Raw genomic sequence first — 22,769 nt, forward strand, 5'->3', positions numbered from 1 at the left:
AGAGAACAACAAAGATTCAGAGACAATTGTTCACGTCCATTCAGAGCATAAACAATCATTTACACTAAGTTTGGTGACCACAAGGTTCTGCATAATTTATAAAGTGTAGAACACATTAAATACCATGACATTCCACACAATAAATGTTCCCAACAAATACTCATGTTGTTTACCCTGAGGCCAAATAAAGGCCCTTGAGCTTGAATGCAGCAGTTCCAGTTCTGTGTCTGTGCCTATGGTTAGGCCGAGAAACTCAGTGAAATCACGTATCATCGCAATCAGGTGGAGAGATTGTTATAGCGATTTCCATTCTTCCCACACTTTGTCAATTAATTTACAAACAGAGAGAGCGGGTCTATTTTAAGGTGCTGTAATTATGACACACATGTGAAGACACGAAATAAGAGGAAATCACCTTCTTTAGCTATTCTAATCTTTAACCTGTAGCCAAGTAGCTGATTTTCACTATGAACTATGGCTCTTGTGTTTAATAATAAGTACTTTTGTGAATGTACAAACAAATACATCTGCAACATAACCCGTTTTAGCCCCAATACTTAAGGCATTTTATTGAAGACGATAGTCATAACAATAATAACCAAATTACTACTGGCGTGAACAGCTTCATAAAACAGTATAACAGACTGCTTGTAGCTAATGAACAAGCAGCTAGATTCATCAGAGCAAATAACAATTACAGTTTTTTTATTTTGCATTATAGAGAGCTCATATCAATTCAGCCGCTAACATGCCTCACAGCTGGACTCTCGAGACTGAGAAGATTGCAGGTTGATTTCACGATTAATTCAAGGATATTGGTCTGGAAAGCTATCCAACTCACACAGTAGATGACAGAAATAAGAATCCGACCAGAAATCAGCTTTTCCGACAGTTATGTGTTCATGTGTGGATGAAATCTGAGAGGTTCATCCAAGCTAGAGCTGCACAATATATTGCAAGCACAATTACAAGTGCAAAGGACTCAGAATTGTCCTTTGCACTTGTAAGCAAAATTTGATGGGTCATGATTTCCAGGTTTTCTCTGCATTTGGACAAATTATGTAGCTAGATGGATGCCAGGTAGGTGACATGGTGGAAACATTGTGTAGTGGTAATATATCTTGCAGCCCTAGCCTTCCAAAGATTTAACTGAATGAAAACTACAACTGAAAGAAGAGGTGTAGAATCTCCACCCAGTGCTATGAACAATACATGCAGGTTAGCTACATGTTCTGGTCCCCTGACTAAACCAGTCATTATCAGCTTGTGTGTCTCCATACAGAAAAGAACTTTAAAAACCTGCAATATTCTGCACAATAAGCCACTTACATATACATTTTTGTTTGAGTCTATAAAAAAAATTGTAGAAGATACTAATAATGAAAAAGCAAAGCAAAGATCATGTTATTTATTTTCAAATGTTAAATACCATGATACCATTAATATTACCATACTAGGATAAGATGACATCTATGCGATGATGGAATTGTAATAACCAATCTACTGGGCAGTCTAAAAAAATGATGGGAGAATACTGTGACACTAGAATAATATTTGTTTTAAGTATGCCATTTTACACTTTGAACCCATTTATTTGAATAGTTAATGTCCAGAAAGAAGGTTTTAATGTAAATCTGAAACTTAGATCAGAGATGACATCTCCTATATGTTTGGCTACAACCAAACTAATAACCTTATTATAAAGCATTCACACATTACTTAAAGTGGCTGTCTTAATGTAAAGTGGTTCAGAACTTAATGGACATTTTATCCACATTGATTCTAATAAATTCTCTCTCAGAAACAGAAGTGCTAAGCTGAAAATAATCAGGAATAGCGCTATTATTGTGGCCTGTGGTCATCTTGGTGTCAAGGGCTGTAGCTTTAGCATTTGACAAAAGACTCTTGGGAACAGAGTACCCTACAGGTCACTGCTTATGTTGTACGCTGAAGTTAAAACTGAGCAGGCAGCTGGGCCTCGTTGCCATGCCCACCGTGCTTCTCTCCCACTCCTTCTCCCATTGGCTCAAACCCTTGCCAACAACCAGGAAGTTGCCCACAGGAGTGAGAGAGGCATATTTAAATATCCTCGACTCGACCCAGGACTGAGCGGCTCCGGTCTATTATTAGCTCCTGCTGGAAGTTTTCAGTGAATTGTGCTCGCAATCAAGGGAGGAAGGCGAGGAGTGAAAAGGAAGACAGAAAGGAGAATCTCCGGAACGAAGCATTCCCAGAACGGCTGATGACCTTTTCTGACCAGAGTGGAACCAGGCAGCTGGCTCTGAATGCTAAATCCCTCTGCAGCACATGAAGACAATGTTGATGTTTGAGCATGGCATCGCCTTGATTCGCTCCTTTATCCCTCACCATATCCCTAATAAAATAGCAAAACTTCCTCCCTGTTGTGATTGGAAGATTATTTATTGCATTAGATGATAAGGAATGTTAGATCTTATGGGCTCAAGGAAAAATTGCCCTTGAAAACAAGAAATTGTGTTATTCTTAAGAAAATAACTCCAGTATGGTTTAGTTTTGATTTTATGTATGATCACATGAAATTTTAATTAATATACTCATAAGAGATGGCAGAACAGGCAGCTGGTTCACTTATTTAGGATTACTAAATAAATTATAGATCTGATTTTGGCTACATTCCTTTCAGGAACAGAAGTCTCACAAAGCTGCTCGCTGAAATTTCTACTGACTGAGAGTGTTTGGTTTTGAAATTGACGAGACCCAGCTAGCCTTAGACTTAAGTCCATGAACAAAAGACAGAAAATAAATCCCTAAGTAGCGTACTCATTTCTTGATTATTATAAAAACACACATATCTCCTTTAAAGAGACAGTTTTGAATTTTGAAGCAGAGTTTCTAGAGAGGTTATCAACATGTTAGTTGGCAGGGCTAAGGGCAGAAAAGTTTGCTACAATTTAAAAGCAATTCCAGTTTCAAAGTCTAGACAACAGTTAATACCAGGTCTGTTTCGTTTATGTTTTAACCACCATCACAATTGCATTAGTTGCTCGTTTCAGTGTACAGTAATGAGAACCAAGTAGTTAAAATGAGGACCATTTCAAAGATGGCCGATATGAAAAGTCAACTCAGAGAAGAACCAAGAACAAGAGTGAAAAGGCCAATAGATCCAAGCTCCCACAGAAGAAATTCCAAACACAAGGCAAAATACCAAAGACTAAACATAGAGGCTATTTAAAGGGCCGGTGCTTATGTGGAGGAAGACTCCCTCCAGCATGGATTATCCCATATTCAATCCCCTTTAATCCAAGTTTAAGTCATCAATCATGGCATCCTACTTTTCCTGAAAAATACCTAAAAAGATGCTTCTCTTCTCAAACACTTTGATCAGACTTGCTACCTGAACATCTTTGATCTCTGGTCTTGTTCCTCTTGCCCTCCTCTGTTTCTTTCCCCTCAAAGGGTTTTTACTGCCATTTTGTTTCACCCCCTTTGTCTCCTACTTTCTGCTCTTAGTTCTTCCACAATGGAGTAAAAAAATGTATTTTCGTCCTCCATCCTGGACAATGTGTTCCAGGATTGGAGAGAGCACAGAGAGGATCATTCCTGGTGCTCAGCCCCGGTGATCAAATCCACAGATTTTTCCATTGCACTGTGCCAAGGCTCCTACTTTACTTTTAACTTTACTACATTCTTCCTGTGAGATGTTACAGCCTGATAGGAAGAGATTAATTATGTGGGCAGGAAAAGTTTAAAGGCAGTGCTTTTCCTGTGAATTTCCAATGCTCAATTTAAACATGACAGTATACTTTAGGCTCTCTGAGTGCTTTTAGATGTTTAAAAGAAGAAAGAAAAAGAACACTTTTGTCAGCACTTAATGTCTCGAACTAAATTTACATCAACTGCGGGACAAAAACACCTCTACGGCTGATGAACTCCAGAGCAGTTCATCCTAACACTAGCTCCACTGCAGTTCCTGTTGCAAATCTCGGATATGCCCTAAGATTTGTTTTCTATCTGAATGGGTTCTGCCCATGTTTTTATCTTGCTCATAATTTTCTTTTGGATATGAAGGTAAGATAAAGAAAATATTAGCTTCACAATCTAAACCGATCATATTCTGTGCACTCCCGCACCAAAGCTGTCCAAAAAATCTCCTCCATCTTTCAGAGCTCTGGGGCAGAGGGTGAAACATTGTGTGTTGTTTCACGCATTAAAAAAAAAAATCTTAAAAAAAAAAATGTTTTAACAGAAGATGTGCAACACCCCAGAGATTCCCTTTAGCTAATAATCTGTGAGATGCTTTTTTGTAGCTTTCTACCAGTCTCTGACATTGGTCTGAGGAAAGTTTGCTCCACTCCTGACTTTCACCTTTGAGATTCTAGAGAAGATTCTCATATGAACAGCTTGTCTAAGTGGCCCCACAGTATCAAGATCTAGACTTTTAGTTTGACTTGACCCCTGCCTTTCCAGAGCACAAACACCCTCTGATACAGCAGAATCCCCAAACCACGACCCTTTCACCTCCATTATTCACAGTTTATATGAAACATACTCTCTGTTCTGTGTCCAAATCCTTCAAATTTAGACTAATTTATCCAAAGACTGTCATTCCAGACGTCCTGGTCTTTGTTAATATCTCAGGAAATTATAGTAAAATCTCCATGTATTTCTTAGAGTACAGGTTTACTTTTTCCAAATATGACTACATTTAAGGTTTTTAGAGACTTCTTTAAGCATCATGTGGCCTGCTTTCAGGGTGAATTTGCCTGAACTACCAGGCCTGGGCTTGTTGGAAGTTGTTCTGAATATCCTCCACTTGTAGACTATTTTCCCCAGACTTGAATGGATGATTTCAAATCCTTTTGAGACCTCTTTAAATCCCGTAGCATATAATCTTCTTTCTGAAGGCTTCAGATAGCGCTTTTGATCTAGTTCAAGAGAGACTGAACACTTTTTCAGTGTTCACTCTCACTTCAAATAGTCAGGAGTACAACAAACAAAATGTCCTAGGTTTGAACAGGGTATACCTATAAAATACTGAGTAATGATGTTCTAACCATGTGCTACTGATGTGATACGTCTGGGTGTAATTTTAGTCATTTTACATTGAGATAAATGTGGAATAACTGAGTCCTCACCAGAAATTGCACTCTAATCTTTTACAAAAACCCAGGTTTCTAAATGTGTCCTCATCTTTTTCAGAGGATGATATAAGAATCTGAAAGGTCTGATGGTGTAGTGTTACTAGCATTTTGACCAAAGTACTTTATCTTTCAAACCTTAATGTCAATTTTAAATTAAATGGACTCAGGTGAGCATGAAACAAACAGTATGGGTTAACTGTAGTTGTGTTACAAGAACAAGAGCTGTCACACTGACAGGCTACTAAGCCTCAACCCACAATGCATTTCTCTCAGCTATGTGTGTATTGAGGGAGCATAATCTGGTTATTATACGTTTATGTAAACCTGTGCGTAAAGGTACATGCACACATAAAGCCCAAATGCTTCTATTCATAGAAACAACCTGTGTTTTTCATATGTGCAAAGCAGATCTGGGTGGCTGCGGGTGCTGTGTGAGCATAAAGTTCTTTAGAAGGTGTGTGTACTTCACTTGAGGTATCCTGAGACAGTTTTGTACATGGATGGGTACAAGAAAATTTCGAAGCACTGTGGCATAACTGTGACTGCACATGCGTATGTCAGTGCGCATGTGCAATCTCCCAGTGGGGACAATCATCACGGCTCGTGCCCACAGTAGGCAGTCTTACCCTGGGGGTCTGTGACCGAGGCCCGCCTGACGAGATGCTGCCTGACTGACTGTGGAACCTGGATGCTTTGCCTCACACACACATGCACGCACGCCTACACACATAGACAATAAACATGAATGCATAAACACAAATCTGTATCTACAAAAACCACTATATACACAAGTCTTACTCATCAGCCACTAAACCACAAAACCCTCGCGGCTGTACAAAGGCACGCTCAGTTATAACAAACTTCTGCATAAAAATACACTTATTCAAGTCTGGCCCTGAATGTGTAAAATGGTGCCAGTCCTGCTTCATTTACTAAGAAGGGGGATGTCTGCTCGGAGTGCAGCCGTGTGGGTGTGAGAATGCGTGGAAGTGCGACTTTTTTTTTTTTTTCCCTGCGTCGAACGTGTCAGCATTTCAGGCTCCTCGTGTGCCCCCTGTTCCTCCCAGCGCTCCCCGCTCGTCGGCGTGCATCAGCGACGCGATGGAGAGCGTACGCGCGTGCGGCTCTGTCAGGGCGCGTGTGCAGGTACATCCACTTGCGCATCCGAATCTGACTGGGCCACAGTGTGCGAGGACCTGACGCTAAGCCGACATGACAGAAGCAAATAATGTCTGCTCCCGTTATCTTCTTCTTCTTCCCCCTCGGCCCCGCAGGAACCTTTTAAAGGGCCAAACGTTGATGAAAAACACGCGCTTGCATATGTAAAGTGCACATGTCACAAAATGATGAATCTAAGTGAAGATCGTTAAATAAACCCAGCTTTTACATGTTTGGGAGACGTGCCCACCCACCAAAAAAAAGGGCACATACCAGTAAGGCTTCTATGTATTCAAACATAGAGCCTGAATGCATGCACACAAACACGAGCGTGTGTCCATACATACACTCAGATATGACCCACTTCCTATTCAGTACATATGACCGAATTCTACACAAAGCTACAGCCGATCCTCTTGTTCTCTGTAAATACTTTCCAGATATTTTGGAATATTTGTTTTACTACCTTGTGTTAAAACTACTATGATTAGAACTGTATATAACTTGTTTTGTTATTATGGGAATGACTGTTATTGCATATGCTGTGTTTTGGTCAATACTGATTAAGTCACCCCAGTGGCTTAATCAGTATGAATCGATCTACATAATAGTGATTAAGGATTTACACTTTCTATTTGTTTATACGAGCATTTTTGTTTTCTTTTCTCATTATAATGAGCATAGGAATGGTTGGAAATCATTGCAGTTTTTATAAAAACTAATAATATGCGCAGCATGATTTTTGCTATTAAAGACATTAAAATGGTGGCCTCCAATATTCTAAAAGTAGCAGTTTGTAATATTTATGTTGGTGACTTTGTCTCAGACTAACCATTTTAAAATCCCTAATTCCTCAGTTTATAGTTGAAAAGATAATGTTGGAAAGTATCATCAGATTCAGTCAGATTCAGCTCCACTTCCAGTAGGCCAAACAGATCAGCCTATTGTATGTCTACCTTGTTCTTAAATGACATAAAAGCATATGCAAGTTTAATTATAAAGCGCTCCCACATGTTCATCTAATGCATTTGATATTATAGTGTACGCAGTTTGATTGCTATGCATTTGTTTTTTGACAAATTCAGCAGCTCAAGCCCTGAGACACCTCAGACATTGTGCATAGTGTGTAATGCAAATGCTTGTGTAAAACAAATAGCCAACAGAAACTCATTCATTCATTACATTATATAAATGATCCTACATTATGCAGATGCTCTATCTGCATTAACAATGATTTACTTGCCTCAGCATGCCAAATGCTTGGAGAACATGCCAAGGCACAACCAATTTTCTGTTTAATTCAACTAATAAATATTTGATGAGTTAGGGGTATAGATAAATTCACTTTAAGCCAAAGATGCTTAAGTGATCATTAACTATGAAAAAATTAGATAATAGAAAATTAACATTATTGTGATGCAGTGAGAGACTGTGGATTTCATGTGTTGTTCCAATTTACACATTCTAAACTTATCAAGGTTCACATTCGAATGCTGAACATTTGGAGTGGCTCTAACTGACAGCAGCCTGACCTGCTTTATGATTCATTTAGCTAATTATTTTACTACTTGTCTGATCTCCTAGGTGGTCAGCTGATTCTCAATACACAGAAAAACATTTAACTAGATGTTAACTTCATGGTAAAAGAAATGCAATGGAATAGTGAAATTTACACTCTTCAATCTAATACTCACACATAATACAAAAAGACAGCAGCACATGAAACATCACACATTCAGAACCAGATTACAGGATTTGATGTTCACAAAGTTTACTTCAAAATGTTCTCAAAACACAAAAGATTTTAGACAAGCACACAAGATAAAAAAAAATCAATGTTAGAGGAGCATTTGGGCTTACTTGATTTTTTTTTTTACTTATTTTATAGTATAAATTCAGAAAATAACTCATATACTGGCATTTTTATCTTCATACATGCTACATGGGGTTACTAGATTGATGCAGCAGAATAGAAATGAGTCATAATGACAGTGAAGTGATTGCAGATGGTCTGTAAACTCTCAGGCAATAAGTTTATGAAATACAGACCATGACATAAAGATGGATGTTGAGCAAGGATATCCATTTGAATCTTATGCTAATCGATTTGTTCTCTTAGCTGTTCAAAATTATTCATAATTATTCATAACAATGCGAGAGGCACTTTGATAAATCCAAGACTCTGCAGAGGATTGTGGGTGAGAATAGGAAAAAATGAGCACCAGATGCAACATCACATCCTGGTATTATTAGGGTACGTCCTCTGACATTAAATGTTCTCAATATTTTATGGCTGAATGTGCTCTGAACCTCAGCCAATGTCTTGAATGAATTTACTCAATGAGCTCTTTTTTTTTTTTTTTTGCCATTCAGGGGTCCTTCCTGTCAAGGCCACAGCGGACTGCCCCTGCAGATGCCTGCCTGTGTGCCCACCGCTCTCCACCTGTCACCTCATATCTCTGCCTCCACCCCACCTCCATCAATGAGCGCTCGGCCCAGCAACGAGCCAGCCAACCAGTATGAGCCTGTTGCTACGGCAACTGCCGCCTAGGGGATACTTCTTTTGTTTCTCACAAGTCCTTTTTTCTCATCTATCATACCATAATTCCCTACTTACAAAGTATTTCTTCTTCTGCTCTAATTCCCTCTGCCAGTTTCCTACATCCATCTGCCCTTCTGCTTCCCTCTGTTTGCTTTTTTCAGTCTTCCTCTCATCTCTCTATCTTTTGCACTCCACATCTTTTTCTTACCCTCTTTAAGCACCACCAACCACTACATATAGTTTGAAACTAATCTGAAAAGTCAGCAGTATTTGCAACTTTTTCATCAAAGTTCAACAATATGTTCAAAAACTGCCTTAATTAGCTTAATAATAAGCATTTGTCTCATGCGTAAATGCAAATAAAACATGCCTTTATATAAATACACGTTGTTGCTGCTTAGCTTGCATTTTTTGGTGCAAATGGTATTTAAAGATTCATATATAAAACGCAGGTCAATATCAATTTTCCTGCAGCTTCATACAATCCTGCTTGCAGAAGCAAATTTTGTTTTATGTAGCCTATAATAATAATCTGTAGTGCAGAATGCAACAACTTGTTAAAACAGTTCAAGGTATTTTAAGGCAATTTTTACATATCTAGAAACGTTATTAACACAATAAGTATGATTTGCTGCCCTCTACTGAACAAACATGGTATTTTTTAACTACTGATAGTGAATGAGTGAAATAAAATCCTCCACATTAAGGATCTCAACAATGCTTTGTAAAAAAAAAAAAAAAAAAAAAAAATATTTAAGAAAACATACTATTTGAATTTCTTAAACTATGAGACTCAACACCAAAACGTTTTTTGTTTTGTTTTTTCAGTGTCCCTCAGGGGCTCTGTACTGTCCACATTAGTTCATTGCTAAAAATTCTGAACATTAACAAACAAACTATTCAGAAAGAAAAAGGATAATTTTCATGCACTGCCCAAACACTAATGAGTAACTCTGGCTCACTGTATGCAACTCTGTTTGGTCCGTACAGGATTGTGCCTTTGCTGGTCTTCCAAGATGCTGTGCATGTTTGCAAGGAAAGAAATGAAGTCTAAAGATTTTGTCATTAAATCTCAGGTTAGTTCACCCAAAATTGCCACCAACGGTACCGTTTTTAACATGTTTTTCAGGGAGTGCACGTTTTCACATTTCTGGCTTACAATCTGGTTCAATGTGTCCCCCTACTTCCTGTCTTGCAGAGATAAACTCCAACCTACAAAACCATGAACAGTAGAGCAACTGTAGAAAATTTAAGAATAGGTTTTTATCATGAAAAGTTCATCTGTCCTCCTATCTCTCCTAGAATGACATTTTTTGGGGCTTTTTGTTACGACAATAAAGTTTTACAATGCTGATCAAATAAAATACAAGTCCTCCTGAGCTGTGAAAGTCTCAAACTGCCATTGTTCAACGCTTTTTTCCTGATCTGTATCTCACTTCAGACAGAGGGCCTTTGTGTGAGCATGCTGTATTTCTGCTTTTAAAACCTTTAGTGCTCGGCAGTTTCATGTTGTTTTTATTCCCTGCAAGACCGTTATGGTACCACAAAAACATGAAACGTCAGTGAATGTAAAATCCATCATTTCTGTTAAAGTATACAAGCACCATGTGATTTATGGGGCGGTTTGCATTAGGTGTCTCTGACCTTTACTTAATGGCATGCATGGACATGTTCTGTTACTGAATGTCAGTGTTAAGTTGAGTCACCTGTCAAGATGTTTTCAGCTATGACTTTGACCTGAACCTCCAGCGAGTGCTTGGACGTGTAAGTGATCTCGGCGGAAACGTGGACCACCTCGCCGATGAACACAGGCGACAGAAACTCCGTCTTCTCCACCCGAACCAGAGCTGCTAAACATTGGTCCTACAGAAAAGGAAATGAAAGGTTAGCATAATCATAGACAGAAGAATAAAAGACAAGTCATTTTTCTCGTGATGCAGTTAAACAATGATTAGCTTAAAGTAATAACGCTGGATGACATCTTGCATCATCCCAGTATGCTTTAGCAAAACACCAACTAATAATAATGATTTCTGTATCCCAAGATTATCTTGGCAGTCAGAGGGCTTTGTAATCATCCAAAATTCAACATAAATGACCACCAACTCACATTCTGTTCAAAACCAGAATAGATGTCTAATTGTAAAAGAGCTTGCATAACATTAACATAAAAACTTTGGACTTCCTGGGTGCTGTGGTGGTGCAGGGGCAAAGCATGACCCACGTATTGAGGCCCTAGTCCTCGTAGCGGTGGTCGCAGGTTTGATTCCCAGCCTGGCGAAATTTTCCGCATGTCTTCCCCCTCTCTGATTACCCTGTTTCCTGTCAAACTACTTTCAAATAAAGGCCACTAGAGCCAACAAAACCTTTAAAAAAGAAAAACTTTGGAATTCCAGTTTCAGTCTGAAACTATGGTGATTCACCAGCTGTTTTACCTTCATTAGCTCAGAAAACAATTGAAAACTGTCAAATTAAGTAAAGTTTCATGTACTTCTAACTTTGCGCCCACATTTTTTTAGTTTAATCAGCTACTTATGCTCATGCAAACAGAGACTTTAACATTTGAAGTTCGGCTATTTTTTTTCTCTGATCAAAGATTAAAGCTGTGTACCGAGTTTTTTTGAAAATCCATTTGTCACTGTTACTCTTTAAGACATTTAAACATGAACTTTGTCATCAAAATCTGATATGAACGTCACTGAAGATGAGATGATAATTAGAGCAAACATATGAAGTCTATAGATTTTGTCATTAAATCTCAGGTTAGTTCACCCAAAATTGAACTAACCTGTACATGGTTGTACAAATGAAAAGTACAACCATGACAGTGAACCAATTCTAAATGTAACCAAAATAATTCCACAATATGGATCACTTAATGCAATCTGAAATAAAGCGGATATCTCAAATAAAAAAAATAAAAATGTTTGGTTTTAACATTTTGTAGCAGACAGGAAATGAGCAAAGATGTTGTGTTCAATGTACCTTCGAAATGGGAGATCAGAACAAATGATAAAGGCATTTATAGTCTGTGCAACAGAATGCAGCGTCATGCTGCTAATAGTTTCATGCTTGAACTTGGCGTGCTGCACTATGGGGATTCAGGGCTGAAAGGACTTCCTAATTTTTTGGGTTTTCTATCAATTATATGGAGGCAGGGACTTATTCCAGATCTGGATTTAATACTTTACCACTGGAATAAAAATAATGAGGACTAAATATGGTCAGTACTTACTCCATTCTGTGTGTTGCAGTGTCTCGTGCCGACGATGCTTCCAGCTTCTTCGATCATCTTGAGGATGATGCCGCCGTGAACGTTACCCATAATATTGGCGTCATCTGGCAGCATAATCCTGCAGCAAAGGTAACAGACTAAGTGTCTGAATCTGGTGGTAATAAGTCTGCATTAATAAATAATTCTGGAGAAAGATAAAGAACCCCATTACAACTGGGGTTTGGCATTATAGTTAAAGGTAAGTAAAAGAAAGACTTAAAATGAACACACACACACGCATCCGCACCCACACATAAAATTTAAATAGCTGAAACTTATACAAACGCAGTTTTCTATTTGGTTAATGTGACCTGTCCGTCTTTATTTAATAAAGTTAGTCACACTGTCATGATGCTGTCTTGAGACATCAGTTACCAGTTTCAAGGTATACCAAACTTTTTTACAATTATGCTTTCAAAAATGCAAAAAAAAAAAAAAACTTCCGTCATACTAGTAATGGGTACTTTTAATGAGATGCAGTAAAAAGGGCCAGAATGACCCCATTTGTTTCCAGTTTTATGGAGCACAGAGTAATACATCATACCCCTCCCCTACTTGTTTCTGCACACTTCCAGTCAACTGGCTGAAAGAAAATTAATACAGTTTTCCCTCATTTACAGCAAAGACACATTTGGCTGTTTCATGGTGAAAAACACAAGCAGTGTTGTTATGGAAAGTAAAGGAGCACACGCTTTAATGTCTGTTTAAAAAGTCAACCTCACAGTGACCTTCAGTGGACAGCTTGATTAAGAACTTACCAATCACTTTGTTATAACAGTGTTACTCTACAAAGAACAAAGCAAACATTTTTGATTTTTGCAATAAGCATTAGATAATAAGATTGCAACCTTCTTTAACAGCCGACATTTAGTGTTGTTTTTTCAACATTAGATATTTATTTTTCTCCTTTAACAAAAAAAAAAGCATCCAATTACGGCATGCTATACACTGTTGTATTACATTTTAGTCCAAATTTCTTGTCACTAAGCTGTAATATGTTACTTTCACGTTATCATACTGTGATCATTTTAATTCTTGATTCTATTTAATTAGCATGGATCAAGTCAAAAGGCACAATACCAGTCTCACAAAGAAAAGAAAGACTCACAGGCCGTAAGTGATTAGTCACAATTGAGACTGATAAAGGTTACTGCAACACAGATTGTTGTGTCCTTGGTGGGTTTCATTGCTGGAAAACAGTAAAGCAGGAGAAAAGTATCCCCCGCAGTCCTATGAAAACTTGTTCTCTTTATTTACATTTGTCACAGTTAAAGAACGGGTCTAACAAGCCCGACTAATCTTGTGAATCAGACAGTGAGGAATGCTTAACAGCAGAAGAAAGCAATTCATAATGAAAAGAAATCCACCTCATAACATCATTCTGAATCTTTTACTGTGATGTGGTTTAGTTCCATTCACTCAGCTAGTCATGAGCCCAGACGACTTCCTGTAAAACATTTTTCACTTGGGTGGGGAAAATTAGTTTCCAGCACTGGAAATGTACGATTCAGATCGAAGCCAAATGACTTTCACAGCTATGCACACTATAAGTATGAGATAATAAAATGCCAATAAAAGCTAGTGTTGTGAAACCTGATGAGTCTGATTAACTTTTAACAGTTGCAGTATGTGGTATCAGTGGTGGTGTGGATGCTGTACCAAGTTTAGATATGAAGTTAAAAACTAGTTTGAAACTTAAGATCAGTGAGTAGTTAAGGTTTTAAATTGTTCTTTTTATGAATAGGCTAAGCGAGTTTTTAAAAAAAAAATGAATACAACAAAAAAGTTTAGATTTCTCAGTGCAATAAAGTACCTGCTGAGTTGGAATTTCTTTACCAGCTCACATTCAGCTCCCACATCTTTACAGTCGTCCCTGCAGCCTGGTTGACTTTGACTAGGCTTCTGTTTTTCCATCGCTGCTACTGTTTTGTCCACTTCATCTGCTGCCCCTGTACAATCCATTTTCTTGCCTTGTTTGACTCTGTTCTCTCTGGAAGCCTCCCTGCTACTGTGATCTCAGGTTTTGACAATGTTCTTACAACTGATGTCACGCAGGGTAAACCACACGCCGGCTTTAAAAAATGTCAGAGACCAGACGAACCCGATCTCGGCACACATTCAACAACAGACAAATAAAATCTGACGTCGTCAGGACAGGAAGAACAGGAAATGTGTCAAACGATGACATCACACAGTGACATTTTAAAAAATTACGCAACGTTGGTCACAATTTGCTTTGTAACTATAGTAAATAGAGCCTGGATTTTCAAATGGCATGAAGAATTTTTTGTTATCTAGATTAAAATGTCTTTGGTTTTTGAAGATTTTTTTTTACAGAAAAACACCCTCAAGCTAATGTTTGCGTAACTCAGCGTACTGTAGTTTTTTACTACATTGTACCCACTTCTTAGTGGTTTTTATGAATTGTTAAACCTAAAGTTCTTGGAGGTCTGCCTTATGATTATTTTTGTAATTTCCTGTTCAAATGTGGTTAATAAAATTCACAGCTAAAATAAAACCTTACCTTCAGAGTAATGCTTTGGGTATGTTTGTTTTTGCTTTTACTATGTTGTAGCAGTCATTCTACTGTCATGAAAATCTTTTTTCAATTAGATTTGAAACTGGAGTTGGGTTGATTGCTCCAATCCGCACTGAAATAAGGTTGAAGCAATTTGTCTTTGCCTTTCTTACAATGAAACTTTGATTTTACAAACAAATTAGCTGCTTCATAATTGGATTGTTTTTAAAAAAACAAGGCAGTTACTGAGTGAAGAAGGCAGAGTTATCATCAGTATGAGGAGGAAAAAAACAACCCATAAATGTCTCTAGTATTTTGATAACCAAACATTTCCTTTTAGGTTATTCTCCTTTTCCCTGCAAAAAGGAGACCAACTACTTTGGCCAAACAAGCCAAGTACGTTTGCTTATTTGCATCCACAACCGCAAGTGAAATGTCCTTGCTTTCTAAAATAAACACGCATGCAGTGCTCTACGACGTTGTAGAGTGCAGCATAGCAGAAAGAAAGATTCAAAGAAGCGCAAAAGATCAGCTCCGGCCATTCTATACACAATTGTCTATGTACCGATTGTTTTGTTGCTCTCAAAAAGGTTTTCATATAGGATTGTTAAGATTGATCCATCCCCTCATCAACTCCAACCAGTTTCCAAATCCCTGCTAAGGAAAAGCCTTCCTACAGCATAAGTCTTAGTCTTATTTTCTCTTTTAAAATCCCAGTAGAATACATTGACATTTGTGTTTTTACCTGACAAACATGTTGAAATACTTATTTTGATTCAATTACAATAATAATGAAGATTTAATCTACAGTCACTATGGTTTCATTAAACAATGTAAAAACCCAATGGCATTAGTAGGTTAAACGATGAAACTGTATACCATTGGTTAGCTTGAAGCTAGACTGGGATGTGACGACCTCAGATATTAGAAACACAATATTGTGAGTGAGTTGTGTAGCTCCCTCTGCTGGCGAAAGAGAATAGCTACATGGTGAGTTTATTCATAGAAGGGATTTTTTTGTTAATACAACGGCTACTAGATTAGCATTCATTACAGTGTAGTCTGCTGAATAACTGTTTCTTTCTATGTCGTTCATCTGGATGATATATTTAAAACATAACTCCAAAGATTTTTCAGGAATCACAGAAGAAGAAATATCGATCTCTTGCTCTTAAAAATGCACCTTTATTTTTACTTTTAGGCTATAACGAGCTGTCCTTGGCAGTTAAACAGCTTCCTGGCCAGGTTGCTAATCGAGCTAAGGTCATCATCACACAGCTAAGATCCTTAAGACACCAGTTGGAGGGTATAATAAACCGAAGCAGAATACATATTGTGGAGCGCTGACTTTAAAAAGGCAGTGTTTTCATGGACGAAGTGGACATCTTGTGTTAGGATGAGTCCCAAGCGGCGGATTATCCGGGTTATCATCCGGGTGAACAAACGGTCACACGGCGGCGCGAGCAGAAAGCGCTGTGCTCATCACTACCGACAACCAAACTAGTCTTACCTTCACCCCACATTAGAAAATGAACCATGGACGTCATACCTGCATAACTGGAGGGAGGATGCTTCGTCCATCCCCGGCGACGACATGGTTTAGTCTCCCCTTGACTACCGGTGTCGGGTTCCTGCGTGGTACGGAGAGAAATCAGGCAGACTCCCCCCCGGCGGCGTCCCAGGGCTGCTGTGGTCACCGTGTCTCTTTCAAGACTGTTTTAAAAGGGAATGTAACGGAAGCCGCAAAAATATTGACCAGATTTTTCAAATATTTTTAACAAAGTTCATATGCTTGGTTTACACTTTATAAAGTAAAGGAAACTTGAATGGCTTTTATATTTCGACCCAATGCCGGTGAAATAAGATGTCGTTGTGCAGTAGAAACTGAAACTATGTCAGTACTTTAACTCACCAGAGGGGGGCACCAGAGACCGCTCAAATATCACCCTCACCAGTGTTACATTTTATCATGTCTATAGGTGGCGCATTTGAACTAAACATTTGTCCCACAGCAAACGTGTTCATAACACAGTGTGATTAATTATTTATTCAATAAAATGCCTAGGTTGATTCACATTCTGTGCTATATTTGCACCAATATGTAATGTTACATTAATCAATCTTTATTTATGCGCTTTACACAACTAAGATTCAACTCCTGAAGTAAATTTCCCTCAATAACATATGTAGTTTGAAAAATTAAAGCGAACTCCAAATTATAAAAACTGTTTAAATAAGCTTGAAAAATAAGGAAAGGGTAGTGAAAAGCACAATATATTAAAATTACACTTGTTTACAAACCAGAACATATAAAAAAGAAATAAGAAAAAGGCACATGTCAAAAAAATATGAAGTCCTTTATGGTTGTATTTTGCCATTAGAGTGGGTTTACGTATTTTCTAAATCCGTTTTATGGTGTCTTTTTATTTTATTTTGTTTTTAGCTCTTAAATCCAGTTTCCCTTTAATTTTAGCTTTCATTTGAAAAAAAGTACTTTTTATTGATCTCATTTTTTTCATTCATTCATTGTTTTTAATGAAGTAAGTGTGCACAAAGAAAAAAAAAACAACTCAAGACGTAACCACGACATCGTAGTTTTATTTATTTACATCATATACACAATAGGTGCTGCAAACAGCACAAGTACAGCACGTCCCCAAAAAAAGATACTATTACAGAGACATTTAATGTCTACAAAGTTCATTTGCACAGACTCAGAACTCTGAAGCCTTTCGTGCAAATCCGTACAAATAATGACCCCTTGGGTCTTACAGGGCTGTTTCAATAGCCCTTCATCATTCAGTCCAGCGAGAGGACTAAATATTGAACGTATACATACATGCGGATTTAAGAAGAATACGACTGTCTAACATTGTCAACTTACACAAGACAACGGACCGGCGCGCAAAACTCAAGTATATAATACTTAATCAAACCACTTCAACAATAAGTTCTAAAGAACAATTTACAGGTAATTCAACTTAAACGTAACACATCACAATAGCGTGATTAAAGACTCCTCGTCATTAAAGATGAGGGATCTTCAACTGCGGAGCTCTACCAGGGTCTCCACACAGCAACGCGGACTGGCTGCGGGCCTGACTGCGCTCGGCTGACTGCTGACGCTGGCTGACTCTCCAGACTGGCGCCGAAGCACGTTTTCAGAGTCAGGAGTTTTTGATGGAGCAGGGGTAAAGCCCTGGCGTTATGGGCGCAGCATTTCAGGCAAGTCGGCGAGCTGTTCGCAGACATCGACTTCTGGACGAAGTCCTCGACTCGCTGGCACGCCTCTTCGTCCAGGTTGGTTTTGGGGAGTAGAGCGGGGACGCGCTGGAGGCAGGCTTTGAAACCTTCTCTATAGCTGTCTGCTGGGCCTGAAAAGACAAATAAACGTGAGTTTTGGTGTTTACAAATGGAGCCCGGGGCCTAAGTACTGATTAAAAAGATTTAAAGGCGCAGAATTCTTTACTCACTTTTCACGTTAACAGGAGGAATGTCACTGAGGAACTTCACGGTCATTTCCAGAATGTCGGCTTTCTCCAGCTTGGAGTAGCGGGTTTTCTGTTACGAAAATCACAAAAGCGAATGTTAAAAACGCTGAGCTCAAACCTATCTTGAGTTTTTGGAGCCACATTTTAGCTTTACGTGTGATAACATTAGAATAGAGAGGCTTACGTCTCTGCCTGTGAGGGGAAGAATGAGATTCTTCAAGTGGTTCAGGCTGTCGTTGATGCGGGCGCGCCTTCGTTTTTCCATTAGTGGTTTCATAGTCTGAAGAGAACACAGAGAGTTTGAGTTTACATTCATATGGCTAAAAATTTGAGCTGATCCAAGAAAATCCAGTCATTTAGCTTACCTTTCTCAACTCCAGAGCCTCTTTCCTTTTGGCCACAGTCAGCCTTGGAGAAAAAGACTGGAGAGCGTCACAGGTCGTGTTTGGAGACATTTCTCAGTGTCGCCTTTGTACCACAGAAGCGTTCAAGAGCTAAATCGGGGAGGATGTGTCTCTAACGGACTGACGGTTCGGTATTTATCCAAGTCTGCGGCGTCGGTTTCCGTGCGTCACGGCTACGCCCCCAAGCCGACTCAAACTGGCCCGGACTGGCCCGTACGCGACAAAAACAACACAAAAGCATTGAATTTAATAAGATAACCATCTGTTCACAATTTTTAAAATATGTGATAATAGATTGCGTGTCTGCAATTTGATCCACAGACATAAACCAAACAAAAGCTGCGTCAGAAAGCTGGAGAAACCAGTGCGTAAAGACGCACAGCATTGCAAATCATAGGGTGGGGAAACTAATTTTCAAAACTCCCAATCAGACATCATCAGCACCACTTTTTCGTTTATGCTTAATGGTTGAATTATTTTATTTGTTCATTCTTTGAACATAAACTCCAATATTGGTGCGTAATTGCGCACGCTGAGGATATAAACAGAACACAACTTTGGTGCTTCTCGAAGTTTGACATAAATAACAAGTAACTTGAGATAAAATGTTTTAATTTGTGTGTACGTATTTCCAAACAATATTTCTAAAACGCATAGATAAGACTTTTGATTATAATTACGCTAAACCCTAAATGTTCCTTTTTCTGATCTTCTCTAGTCCTCTTTATAATATCAAAGTTTAAATTGCTCCATGTATTTTGAATGGAAATCCAGACCATAGCAGGATGTAGTACGTGCATCACTCACATAGGGGTCAGGTTTGTGTGTGTTTAGAAAATTATCCCCTCAAACACACACTCGTTCTCCGATCACACACCCAAGCCACGCTACTTTTATATAACATCTGCTCCTATACTTTGACAACAATAGCTTAGCAAATCCATATGACGTTGTTATGCAGTTTTTGTCTGGGGGTTTGGAGGGGAGGGGGTCACTACCTGTAGGGAGTGTCCGACTCTAGCTACCGCTTCAAGCAGAAAGGTGGGGGCCGAAAAATCGGGGGATAAACAGGGGCTGGGGGTGTTCGTTAACCACAGCTTTTGCGTAGAATAAAATTACACCATATTGATTTTTTTCTTCATTTTTTTCCAGAAGTTTAATTTTGCGAAAGTTTAAGTCGAGTCTGACACGAAGTATTCGTCGAGTACGCGTCGTTTCTCTTTTAATTCTCTGCAAACGAACATCTAAAGTGTGCGCCAGTGTTTCTGATTTTGAATAAATACTGAAGCGACATGACAGCCCATCACATGCCTCTGCACTCAGGGGAACCACGCGCGCAGCACGCGCCACGGGGACCAGATGGCTGTCTGTTACAAATCCCCGACCCCACCCTCACCCTGTACCTCCTTTTTATCACCACCATCTCTCCTCCCCCATTCATCTCCTGCGTCCTGGCTCTCGGTCCCACCGATTCTCATCCGAAGCAGTGGGACAGGCGCGTGCACCTTCCCACCCCCTCACCCCCGGCGACCCATCCCCAGCCCAAACTTCAAATTCAAGACACATGATCTCCACGCAGTTTTGGCTTGGGTATTCCGTCTGCACGCATCTCATAGGTCCGTTCTATTCCGGTCCAATCATAACGCACCATTCTCCCACTCCCCCACCTCCATTTTACTCTTCATTAGTTTGAGTCTTGGTTATTTTTCAGCGTCCAAGCTATCGTTAAAGCGTGTTCAGCAGTTCTGGTCACAAAAGGCAAAAGAAAAAGAAAATATGTCGGATGTTGAGGACAAAGGATTCTGTGCATGACTCTGATTCTTTCTAGAGGAGTGTTGCATCGGTTTCCCATGGAACATTTTCAGTTTTATGTGGACACTAATGGTGACAAAAATATACATATCGTGTTACGGAAGCAACGGTCAGTCATTGCAATATGGGCCAAGTATTTTATCTTGAAATTAATAGAATTTACCCGACACAACATAAAACTAACCTCGATTAATTTCTTTTAAATATCTATATTTTACAATTATTTGACTCTTTCTCCCATATGTACAGGTGCATCTTAGTATATTAGAATAACATAAACGCTTATTCATTTCAATGATCCAATTTATTACAAACACATTTCAAATTTTGAATGGTGAAGATCCTGCTGACGATCATAGCTTACGCAAATTCAATATACGATAAGAATACGATTTTAAAAACATATATCGACAATACAGAATTGCTAGCACTGTACTTTGGTTTACACGAGGTTAAAATGCAAAACAATGAAAAAGATAAATGTTCACAGAGCGCTGTGTCCAAGCATATTAAGGCAAAGTTAAGTGGAAGGATAACATTTAGCAGAAACAGACCGAGAAATAACAGCATTTACCGAAGTTAGCTTTGAAAATCTATGGTAGAAAACTATTAAAATACAAGACAAGAGAAAAATTAAGATTAATATAAAAAAAAAAAACAATAGATAAGGACATAAAAATTGAGATAAAAAAAAGTCTGCATTGTCAAAACTGGCAACCAGATTATTGCCAATTGCAAATTGCTTAAATTTTGCTTATAATTAGTTCTTCAACAACGCTGTTTATTGGTTAAAATTGAGTTCCATTATCATTAAATTTATGTAACACTTTTGCATTTATAAATGTTATGTGTTTGAATCATGAAGAAAGGTTTAGTGGTGAAGTAACAAAGCCTTCACCACAAAACCTGGGAACGAGCTGCACACTTGCTGCACGCGTACCCGTGCCCCCCACACACACCACCACCTCCATCCCCGCAGAGGGGCCGGGCCGAAGAGGGAGGGGGTCAGCACCTCTCCGTTTTCCTCTTACGATGAGAGCCCTCTTCTTTTGTCTTTTCAGGCAAATTCAGCGTCAGGAACCCATCTGTGCGGTCAGGATAACATTGAGCCTTTGTCTGACTGTGGAGCGATACATCATGGGAATTAAGAAACACGAGCTCCAGAGCAAGTGACTTTTACCGCAGAGTGGTGGGAGAGAGACACCATACAGATTCAGTGCTTTTCTTCCCATTTAACAAAAAGGCGCAGTATTAGGATTTTTTTTATTATTTTTTATTTTTTTTTACCGTCATAAACACGACATCAACTCCTTCAGAAATATAGAATAGATGTTCATATGGACAGATATAAGAGCATAAAAATAGCATATAATGGTTTTTTTTACTCTAACTGAGCAGTGGACAATAATGAGCAAGTATTTTGGAAGAATAATATCTACCAAATATCTATTTATACATATGCGTAAAATATAAAAGCTTCTTCTTTAGTTGGAAAAGCTAAAGCTCAACTGCAAAATATAACTTGCCAACTTACAGTTGTGTAATTATTTTATATGAAAGAAAAGCTTTATTAGCAAGCAAGCTTATAATAAAAAATAATATTAGATATTTAAAAATGATGAAAAAAAATTGGATATTTAATTTTTACAAAGTGAGATTTTAGTCCCTAATGAGATTTTAGCGTTCAGAAGCATGAGGGCTTTGCTGTCCTCACAACACGTGACTACGTGCTCGACAGCAAGCGAACAAAAACAGGGCTTCACACAAGATGGTCTTTTCTTGACTGAAAATCTTTTATCAACGTATTTTTGTAACTGAACAGGAAGTAAAAATATATTCCTGGCTAATGTAGCCTACTTATCTTAAGCACTCAAGACGATTTTGTAACTGAAATACTGTATAATAGAAAGAAACAAAAATCTTACTAGCCAATGCATATCTTAATGCTATGCTAATTTCACTGCTATTTATCAACCAAAGAAACAACAATACATATCCAAGAGTCTTCCTTTCAATTAAATACTTACAAAGACGAAAGTCTTCCCAGGTACAAAGTGTGAAAAGTACATTCAAAGTGTTCACGGGCCATTACTTTCGTCTTAGCCTAAATTTATGTTGACTGTCACTGTAACAAATGGCTATAAAAACTACATCTTAAAAAAACAGTAAGGTGGCTGGGTTTTGAAAATACAGCTCTTTACTGTGATCTGATATGCGTATTGAAAGGATATTGGATGTGATCGGACCTCTGGATCAATTTACAGCTGTACTGTAAATTTTGAATGTACACTTGCATTGTGGGATATTTACCGGTCAGAGGCGAACTTTCACGGACTATAGGGCGGATCCAACAATGACCTTCCCCATGTACTTTTTAAAAAACATTGTATTGCAGTTTTGTGTTTGTGTACGAAAATATATTTTATGTTGTTATATTCAATCAATCAATC

The 22,769-nt window shown here is 38.5% G+C and overlaps 2 protein-coding genes across 3 annotated transcripts in view; both read right to left on the bottom strand.

Annotated features, from left to right (window-relative positions):
- The window catches only part of acot7 (acyl-CoA thioesterase 7), a 50,762-nt gene extending 34,282 nt beyond the window's left edge, over window positions 1-16,480 (bottom strand). Inside the window, exons 1-3 of one of the 2 annotated variants that reach the window (XM_044119025.1) lie at window positions 16,162-16,480; window positions 12,056-12,173; window positions 10,527-10,683 (exon numbers count right to left, since the gene is read on the bottom strand). In XM_044119025.1, the coding sequence (XP_043974960.1) occupies window positions 10,527-10,683; window positions 12,056-12,173; window positions 16,162-16,208 (322 nt within the window). In that variant the 5' untranslated portion in view covers window positions 16,209-16,480. Of the gene's footprint in view, window positions 1-10,526; window positions 10,684-12,055; window positions 12,174-13,907; window positions 14,184-16,161 lie in introns of those variants that run through there. The other variant, XM_044119017.1, reaches the window with a different exon arrangement.
- A 798-nt stretch (window positions 16,481-17,278) lies between these two features.
- LOC122831893 (transcription factor HES-2-like) lies at window positions 17,279-18,570 on the bottom strand. The gene is made up of 4 exons (XM_044118414.1): window positions 18,469-18,570; window positions 18,288-18,383; window positions 18,086-18,173; window positions 17,279-17,986 (listed from the first exon to the last, which is right to left on the bottom strand). Exons 1-4 carry the CDS (start codon window positions 18,556-18,558, stop codon window positions 17,670-17,672), a joined length of 591 nt encoding a protein of 196 aa, XP_043974349.1. The 5' UTR covers window positions 18,559-18,570; the 3' UTR covers window positions 17,279-17,669.
- Window positions 18,571-22,769: the final 4,199 nt, after the last annotated feature.

The sequence above is a fragment of the Gambusia affinis genome, linkage group LG01 (assembly GCF_019740435.1).
Source record: "Gambusia affinis linkage group LG01, SWU_Gaff_1.0, whole genome shotgun sequence".
Lineage (NCBI taxonomy): Eukaryota > Metazoa > Chordata > Actinopteri > Cyprinodontiformes > Poeciliidae > Gambusia > Gambusia affinis.

Excerpts from the sequence above, each read along its gene's own strand:
- LOC122831893 (XM_044118414.1), bottom strand. The coding sequence starts at position 18,558 with ATGTCTCCAAACACGACCTGTGACGCTCTCCAGTCTTTTTCTCCAAGG. Across the intron at positions 18,384-18,468 it reads AGGCTCTGGAGTTGAGAAAG|ACTATGAAACCACTAATGGA; the intron begins GTAAGCTAAATG and ends TGTTCTCTTCAG. Across the intron at positions 18,174-18,287 it reads TTCCCCTCACAGGCAGAGAC|AAAACCCGCTACTCCAAGCT; the intron begins GTAAGCCTCTCT and ends TTTTCGTAACAG.